At 35.6% G+C, this 10,027-nt stretch overlaps 1 protein-coding gene across 2 annotated transcripts in view; it reads left to right on the forward strand.

Annotated features, from left to right (window-relative positions):
- Positions 1–9,683, forward strand: part of LOC124633818 (spondin-2) — a 51,670-nt gene extending 41,987 nt beyond the window's left edge. For both annotated transcript variants that reach the window (XM_047169174.1, XM_047169173.1), the window contains exons 4-8: positions 198–302; positions 637–816; positions 4,788–5,008; positions 6,077–6,261; positions 7,456–9,683. In XM_047169174.1, the coding sequence (XP_047025130.1) occupies positions 198–302; positions 637–816; positions 4,788–5,008; positions 6,077–6,261; positions 7,456–7,667 (903 nt within the window). In that variant the 3' untranslated portion in view covers positions 7,668–9,683. The remainder of the gene's footprint in view (positions 1–197; positions 303–636; positions 817–4,787; positions 5,009–6,076; positions 6,262–7,455) is intronic.
- The last annotated feature ends 344 nt before the right edge of the window (positions 9,684–10,027 follow it).

The following is a 10,027-nucleotide window of genomic DNA, read 5'->3' on the forward strand; positions in this document are numbered from 1 at the left end:
CCAACGATTTCAATACAAATATAACATTGTCGTTACATGATCGGATTTAAAATCATCAATCAAACAATTTATGACACTCTCAATTCCCCATCGTTTTTCATCCCTTGTCTTCAAAAAGAGAGGCAACATGACCTACATAGGAAGCAATTATTGCTTTTTGTTGTCATTGTAATTTGAGGCGCAATATTTTGTCGCAGGTGTCAGTAATGGCGAGGATGATCCCGTCTCCTGATTGGTTCATTGGAGTGGACAGCTTCGATCTCTGCGTGGATGGGAACTGGCTTGACAGCATCACTATTGAGGTATGTATGACAATGGTTATTTTGGGGATGTCACTTTTATGAAATGGATAGAAAATATTGTTTGAATGGGATATCCTGAATATCAAAAATGATGGGATACAATAAATTAAAATTCTAAATGGGAGTCTGAATGTTCAGTAAATATTCACTTATTGAGCATTCCATACAATAAGAATACATAGTTACACTGTTCTCACTTACCTAACATCATTTACTTTAAAACATATGAAATTACTGCGCCTTGGCAAACCAAAAAACTTTACATAATTAAAGAACACTCCCAAATATTCTATAATTTATATTTCGCACATTACTATAGCCTCTTCATTCTCAGGTGGACCCACTAGACGCGGGGACAGACAACGGCTTCACATTCACCGCTCCAAACTGGCCGACCGCTCCACAGGGCGTGGCTTACCGCATCACTTCGAAATACCCGTCGCACCCAGCTGGCTCCTTCTTCTATCCGCATCTCAGGAGACTGCCGCCGATTGCTACGTTTCAGTTTATAAAGGTATGGTTATAATAATTAGTATTTAATTGTATTATTAGAAAAAAGTGGGTTAACAAGGAATCTGGGTTTAAAGTCTGTAAGCTACTGGTAAGTTTAGTAACATGTCAACCTGGATTTGGTTAGACCGCAACGAATGACGTAGGTTTAATTAAAAGAATATTAAATGAGTTAATATGAGATTCAATATAAGGAATAGAGAACATCAGGACGACCAGTTGGCAAAGTCCTTACTCAAAATTTGAAATTTATCTAATGTAATGAGTATTAGTTTAAACCTAAAAAGAAGAAAACGAAAAAGCGCAAGAAAACCCGTAGGATTCTTTGATGTTTTTGTGTCTTTGATGTTGTAGGATTTTTAATTTCATATTTCAATGCCGGTGCACCGCAAAAACTTATTAGCAATATTTGAAATTACTTTTATAGCACGAAAGAAAATTATTGAATTGAACAAAAATAAACTTTTTGATTTCATATAAATTCCAAGTAATGAGCTTTTCAGACTTTCCACAAAGTTTTGTTTAGTTAGTTTAGATGTTTTTATAAAATTCAATTTGTTCAAAGGTTATTTTGGCCCGTATTTATTTACGCCTCACTCATATAATTAGTTTAACACAACAAAGTTTGTTCCAATAATAAATTCAAAGAGAAATTATTTTATCTTTCAAATAATTATTTGTGGAAAATATTTATACCTGACCTTACCGCACTATTCACTTTGAGCATTTTATAATCTACTATATTTTTAATTCTACTAAACAATTCAAAATGGAGACTTTGAAATATAAACCGACGCCTCCCACGCAGAAGGTCGGAACACATTTTTTTACAAAAATCGTTTTTTTGCACCATAAAGCTTGTGGCACATTATAGCAGCACCGCAACAGCACGGCTGCAGCACGGCGTCGCCTCGAATTAAGACTACGGCTAGCTGCCAGCGCGCCAACCACGCGCTGTCCGCTCGCCGTCGGCGCGCCGTCCGTTCGCCGTCGTCGCGCCGGCCGCGCGCCGGCCGCGAGGTGTAAGCTTGCTGTCACCGCAAACTCAATATTATTTTAAGACGATTATGATTGATGTTATGATTGAACACGACGTAATGACGTTGTTTCGCTGCCGGCTCGGAGTCGGCGCGCAATTAGCACGCCGTCGGCGCGCTGTACGCATGAGGACCGCTCGCTTGCAGCACGCGGGCGGCGAGTCGAGTTGTGTGGAAGCGGCAAGCACGCTGACTGCTCGCCGTTGGCTTTTTCATATTGACATTACGAAATATATTATAATATACACGATTTAATGCTCTTAATTGAATGACAACTTAAATGCTGGTGTGGAGCCGTGCTGTTGCGGTGCTGCTGTAATGTGCCACGTCCTTTACAATCATCTTAAATATTATTACGTATTACTAAAATCCAAATTTTAATATCTTCTATAAATAGTGAGTTTTTTAATGGATAATGGTCTTAACACTTAAATTCTCCCGCGCATAAAGTCGCGCGGATAGTTCCGACTGTATGCTCCGATCGATTGTAGCGAGAACGGCCAATCAGAGCGCAGTACCCACGTCGTATGTCAATTGTCGTATTCTGGCCCACCCACGCAAAACGTCGAAACGTTTATGTTACGATTTTATGCGCTGTAATCATACGTGTACTGTGGTCAGTTACGACTTTATACTACTCAATAATTTAATTCTAGGAGTCGTAACTTATTCTTAAGACTATATGCGAGGTTTAAATTTAACAATGAATAAACGTATAAAGACGTATCATAGACATACGGCTGTATGCTCCGTTAAAAAAATAAGATACGATTCTCTGCTTTTCAATTATAGTTGAAAAATCATTAAAATTAACATTCGAACTGCTTCGTATGTCTAGGGGCCGCGAGTATGACTGCCCGCCATAAGGTATTGGGTTTGATTCCCGTATCGGGCATTATATTATTGGGTTTTTCAATTTCGAAATTCTCATACCACGGAGTCTGGAATAGTGCCTAATGTTGCACAACAGGCATAACAATGGGATTAATAACTGAGTGGACTGTAATATTCTTCTGTCTCTTACCTCTCTATCCTATGTCATACCCTTTGGGGAATAAAAGTCGTGATGTTATGTTTGAATTATGTTAATTTTCTAAGCCTCTATCTATGTATTTGTAACATGTGTAAAGGACAATGTTATTCTTTGTATAGTAGTCGGGCTCAAGTGTTGCCCACAGTAACTGCATAGTGTATTATGTTCCATAGGCTTATATTAGGTCCCAAAATCGAAACCTACCCCAGTAGTCCTGAGAACTGGTATCACTCTTAATCAATATTCTGAAAAATATGCTTACAAACGAAGTCTTAACTATTCCACTTTTATTACCTTAATTGAATTATATTAATTGATAAATACGAGTTATAGTATACGACAACTTTTTTTAACCGACTTCCCAAACTGAATCCGTCGTTTACCAACCGATTTAAACAAATATTTTATTGTTTGAAAGGGTTTTCTTCCTAAGTGGTTCCTTTGTCATCCGGTCTAGAACTAGAAACCCTAAAAAAATCGGGGCAACTCTCGAAAATTATAGACACATATAGAGGAAAACTTCTCATTCGGGTATATGTCTCAGATACTACAAAACAGTGGAGGTTAAGATCTGACCTGAAGATGAATACGACAGAGAAACGAGGGAATTCCTCAAAGGTGTCTACTATCTAGCTCGTATTCGAGAGAGAGTTCTTGATAAGATTTTTCCAGTAGATATCTCATAGCGCAGGGATCTTGTAGATTTTAACCGAGAATTCGAATATATTGCGATAATTGACTTTTTTTCAGGAAATCAGGGTCAGTTTTTATTAGAAACTAATGCTTTTAGAATTTATTTTAAAATCACAGTAAAAAAATTACTCATTCCAATTTTTTACAGTACTGGATCCTGACAGCCAGATCCCGAGATGAATGATAATGAATATGAACAAGACTTATTTGTCAGAAAAGTCTTGTCAGATTAATTTGTCAGGACCCCTGGGAGCGATTTTAAACATATTTGGATTTCGTGTTAAAGTGAAGTAAAGATCCTATTTAACCACTCCCACTATTGGGAAAATGGCTAAGACTGAAGAGTGATTACCTAATCAGAACATTTGAACCGGTTAACCTCGAGACCCCTGGCACCGATTTCAAAAATATTTTAATTTCGTGTTAAGAGTTAAGTAAATAACCTATTTCAGCTATTCCCACTACTGTTCTTGGGTAAATGGCACAAGTTTTATAAAGTGACTGTTCATGTGGAATATTAGAAACACGCTGTAACTATTTTTCCTCCACTTTCTAATGCTTCTTTCTTACCATTTGACTTCATTTCTCTAGCTTTAAACTTGTTATTTATATGGATTTCGACAGTTTGCACGTCGCATATAGTCGTAATTCAAAACTTACGTCGTTATTCGTGTTGTTTAAATCAAGTTTATGAACGCATACAGTCGTAACAAGAAGATACGACCTTTTCAATCAAGTATAAGGTCGTAAGTAAGTAAAACGATTTTTTTTCGGTAAATACAATTCCTTATAATATCCAGCACCTGGGAATAAATTATTTGATTGTTAATTGACAGCATAATGCAAAAATCTCTGTTGGAAATCTTTCAGAATAAATTTTATCATCACTGTATACAAAAAACGCTCTCCTGTAAAAACGATTTTTTAGCCTTACAACCTTATGCGTAGGAGGCGTCGAAACGATAGTCACTTGTTTGCATAGCACAAACTCGCCCAAATTGTTCGCTGCCATATGCAGCTATTCTTTTGGTGGGAAATCATCAAATGACTTCTCCCGTTATAGGTGCAGTGTGAAGGAGTGTCAGACACTTACTTAAAAAGCCTTTTATGTACTAGGGCCGCGGTAACTCTTTCGAAAAATCCCGCAGCCCAGCCCCTATTCACCTCACCACTACTTTTACCCACACACACTAAAACCAGTCTTCATTCCAGTTACGCGAATACGAGCTCTCCGAAGTATTTCACCGCAACACCGACGACAGGAGATACGATGTCTTACAACTGGACAAGATGAACCATAACAACATAGATGTGCTGGACGGTAACAGGGCTCTGTCGATTGCTGAAGAAGTGGAGCGACAAGAACAGGCGCCCAGGATATACTCGGAGGGATCCATGACCACGTCTGATGGGGCTTATTCGTATTATTCTTTGTAAGTATGAGTATATATAGTAAAGTTTACATCTGTTTTTCTCACTACCTTAAAAAAAATATTTGATGAAGTGGTTATTGCTGGACTGTCTAATAGATAAAAAGAATTGAATGTTTAAAAAAACCGCGTCACACAAAAAAACTTTGGTTTCTATTTTGCACTAAGTACCTAAATCTATCCCTGATTTTGGAACTTAAGTACGCTTTAATGCCATTAAAGTACGGTCTAGCAACACACTTATCTATGAACTGACGTGAAAATTCTTAAGTCCTTCTCTTATATGTTTTTTTTATCCATCACATCAATTGTCAACTAAGGATTTTTCTAGATAATTTATTAGCTGTCTAGCTCGGTCCACACATGATTTATTGCCACTTCGACGTTACTATAATACGTTATGCATACACATACAACTCAAAATATTTAATGGAAGTAAAGACCAACATGATATTGTGTACAAGCACGGATGGTATAAATGAATTGGTACAAAACTTCGAATCACGACATCCATTAGTCGTACACAGTACAATATAATTCAGTACACTTGTGCACTAACTCAATGATCTAGTTAGTCTACAGTCAAAGTCTGCACTAGTTATTTTGTTAACCACATCTAAAATAATCGAGCGAATTCCCAACGACTGTCGTTGTACAATTTGTTCTGTTTGCATCTATAATGGATTGCAATGTAAAAGTACCTACATACTTGAATATTTATGTTCAAATGCACAGCCTTTTGCAGTCAATCAGATTTTTAATAATATTTTGATATTTTTACTAGGTAATTTAGGAATTTGCAGCATTGCTTTTAAAATTATATACTCTACCCTACGAAAGTAATTATTTATTTTCATGAAAAGCAGAAAAGCAAAATTTGTAGTATCGTTTGAACTAGTACACTCGTAAGATCCGCGCATCGCCGCATGAAAAATCAAGCAGAAAATCTGCTAAAACGCTGCAAAAATTACAGTCAAACTCAAACAATAAAACACAATCATTTCACAAAGAAAACAACCATTAACTCAACTATCAATTTTTCATGAAGAATCTAACAGCAATCTTCTTCAGAACGAACGCGACATCGAGTACGACCGAAGAGCCTCGCTCGGCTAACGAGCTCCCGACGTCGGCGCCGGCAGCCAGTGAGAGGTCAGCTCTTCGGAGCCTCGCGAGGAGGTACCGGGCGAGGAGGAGGCGTAAGCTGCGCGCTGATAATACTGATCCCGCTGAGCGGAGGAAGCGGAAAAGAGCTAGTGAGTTGTTTTTGGTACTTGTGAGCTTCGAAAAAGGAGGTTCTTAATTTGAATGTTTGTGTTTTTTTATATCCGTTCGTGGGTAACTGGCCATTTTGTAGATGTTTTGAAAGAGTATTCTTTTTACTGGTTTACTGTGTTTTTTTGTGGATATAAACTTCAAGAGATCATCACCCTTCTGCCTTTAGCTTGTTTCGATTGAGGTTGGCACGGCTTTTATCCTATGTAGAGAACATGAGTTGATTTGCTTGAACCTCATGTATAATTGGACTTTGTCTAGATATTATTTTTAACATTTATAATAAGTAATGGCGAGGTAAGCTTAGGCGTCCTCTAAATTCCAAAAAGTGAAATGACGGTTACAATATAACAAGAATTCATGCTACAATTCCTTAGCTTTTAGTATTTTATTCTTTGTAAAGTTTTCTGTTTTCGGACGCAAAGGTAATGTAGCTAGCCAGATTTAAACAGATTTTCTCCGAAGTAACTTAACATTTCCAAGAAATGAAATCAAAAACCTTCCTTTGAAGTAAAGGTTACTTCATTTCTTTCGCTTCATTTAAAATTCACAGGATTCGCCGAATTTACTTTTGACTATATAAATCTTATTCGACACCTAGTATTTAGCAAGAAAAAATGTTGGCACTAAGTAACATCCATGTCCGCGCATAATCTTCAGAAACATAAAAGAAAATGAAAGTAGGCTGGTCGGTATTAAACATACGCATCTCGAGTCGACCTTACTTAACCTCAGGTCACTGCCTTCCTAATCCTCTCTCGTTGACTTAATATCATATATCTCCACACAACCTTGACTGTTTCGACGCACATTCAGATCATTTAACTTCTGAAATATGGCAGAGGTCGCTTTCCCTTATAACCATTTGTAATCCGCAAAGAAGCTCGAATTACTTGTCTTCGTAAAATATTCTTATTGCGCTAATGGATTTAGAGATGTACGTGTAACTTTATTTATTTTTGCTTAGCTTGCTCGCGAATTATTTTTTCTGGATTATCATAATTTAATTTTGTTGAATTTATTTATAGGTTATTCAGCCCAAAATATAATTTCCATTTTAAAGCTATGTTTCTAGATAGTTCATGAAAGAGGTAAACTTGGAACTGTGTTTATTTTGGCTGTTGCAAAATTGACTTGCAAAGGTAAGTGTCGCTAATTTGAAATTTATTCTCCAGGACTGTTAGACTGCCGGGTATCAGAATGGAGTGAATGGAGCCCATGCCGCAGCGACGGCGGCTGCGTGGGTTCAGCAATGCGTACGCGCCGAATCATAAGACGACAGCGGCCGGGAGGCGCGCCGTGTCCGCCCACGGCGCTGTCACGGTGGTGCGCGACCAACTGCACAGCGCAGCAGACGCACGAAGACTGGCGAAATAATCTCACGTAATTCTGAATTTACATGATTCTGTTTTCGAATTTTGAATTATTTTCTTTTGTGCCAGGGTTTGAAGGCAGTGTTTGAATTTCGAAAGTTGAATACTCACATCAGAGAAATGTACCTATATTATCTGAAGGATGATGTCAGTTGGCCATCTTTGCACAATGTACTGTTGTTTGAATGTTAGTTCAAATATTGGCTGCAAACTATGAAGTGAGTAAACAAGGCACAACTCTATTAGTGGCCAGATTCTAATACATATTATAACTTTCCTTTAATCTATTTATGACGACTGTTTATTATTTAGCATCTGTGTCTGTCCGTCCAAGTATAATTTTGTTTCGAATTCCAATCATTAATTTCGCATTTCAATTTTCTTTCGGATGTAAAGTGCGTGGGGTGTAAAAATATAATAAAAATGTTGTATAAAATAAAAATAGTAAGAGATGACTGTCAGTGTTGGAAAATAATAGATAGTGTTCGATTCATTAACGCTGTACCTAATTATGCTTTTTTCCGATTTTGTTTGTTGGTCAATTATCGTTAAGAGTGACTAAGATTTAGGATAAGAAAGTCACACGGCGTTACTTCATTACTGAATTTGTTTGGAAAAAGCTTCAGCAAATTATATAAAAAAAAAATTGGAAACAAAATATTCTTCCAAATTAGATATGTTAGAATAAAGCTTTCCAATCTCTTAGAATCTTACAGAATTATTTTTAAAAACTATAATATGAATTATTACAGATTTTTGCTCTAGTACAAAATGATGTCGTGTCTTATGCTATTAAAAATAAAATAAAGAAAGTAATAGTATTATAATTTGTATTTATCAATAATCAATTTTCCGTAACCTCTTCACTATAACTACTCATAGATCCCTGACAATACTTTGGGAGTTTATAATAGAAAAAAATACATATCGTTTACTTAAGTGTTTAAACTTTGTGACAGTAATCCAATAAAAGTGTAGAAATTATTTTAGTGTTAAATGGATCCAAAGATGCAGCTTTTATTTTTCATACAAATGAATAATGTAAAAACTTTTAATGAACAAATAAAATTAAACAGATTATTGAACAACCCATATGGACTTTTTGAAATAAGTCTATGGGTAGAGTGCGAGTTAACAAGGTTAAAATATATTTAAAAAAACAAAACATCAAAATATGCAGTTAATTGAATTCTTTCCATTTTTTTAACAGTTCAGTTTCCGTAAGTGATTGACTTCGTTTAAATACGACTAAAAACCAAATACATTTTGTATGACATAAAAATAGCTACTAAATACTATCTATCTAATTTGGTGTGGTCATTTACGCAGCCATAATATTTAACTTGCAAATTCGCACTAACAAGGTCTGTTTATTTTTATTAACCCACTAAGTATTAATTAAGTCTGTACTTAGATAAGTATTAAATAGATATTCACAAAGCCTTCTGTGAGACTATGAATTTAATTTGTAATTGTTTTTCATTAAAAACATTGAAAATACAGTGCTTAGTAGATGTTGTATAGTGCCATTCATAAAAACAAATAGAGAGAAAAAGTGTAAATGTTCATAATTTGGGATTAACTGCACTTTTTCTTCATAAAAATGCGACTATAAAAAGCATTTCTGTTAAACCAAAATAGCGGAGGTTCACATAATTGAAACTCTTTAGCAATTTGCTTTAAATGCCAAAGAACTATGTTATACTTCATTTTGAACTTACAGATGTTTTTTGAAGATCAATTCATACATCGGTAAAAGATTTTTAGTTCTAAATCCGATTTCATAACTTTGTGAAGATTTTTATTTCTGCTCAAACTTAGACAAAAAATAAAAATGTGTGAGTTGATCTTATAATTAGGCAAAGAAAAAAAATTTTGTCAAAACACCTAGTTAATAAATAAAGCTATAGTTTAACTGTAAAATAGAGCCAAAAAGCTGAAAGTGTTAACCCTAGCGTAATACTCGGAATATGTGTATTTTTTACAATGTAAATTATTCTGATTTCAGTAATAAAACATCTTGAATAAAATATGGTTGTTTTATTTTTATTGTTGCTTTTGACGGGAGAAAAGATGGTGGGTTTAAATAGGTCAATCTCTTGACTTATGGACTGAAGCTCAAAGACTGCATTTTTCTGTAGCGAGCTCTCGTAAAATAAATTTCGTTGTTGTGTTTTTTCCACGAAATAGACAGCGATGTTTTGTAGTTCCACTCGCCTTTGATCTGGGGAGATTTTATGGAAGTATTTTTGTCTGACAGTTCTAAAAGATGTATCCGCAACAATATTTAAAAGTGGAGTTTACATAGCCAAATTACCCTGAAAATATGATACAGATTCCATTAATCCAAACTAATATTATAAATGCGAAAGTA

The sequence above is a fragment of the Helicoverpa zea genome, chromosome 10 (assembly GCF_022581195.2).
Source record: "Helicoverpa zea isolate HzStark_Cry1AcR chromosome 10, ilHelZeax1.1, whole genome shotgun sequence".
Lineage (NCBI taxonomy): Eukaryota > Metazoa > Arthropoda > Insecta > Lepidoptera > Noctuidae > Helicoverpa > Helicoverpa zea.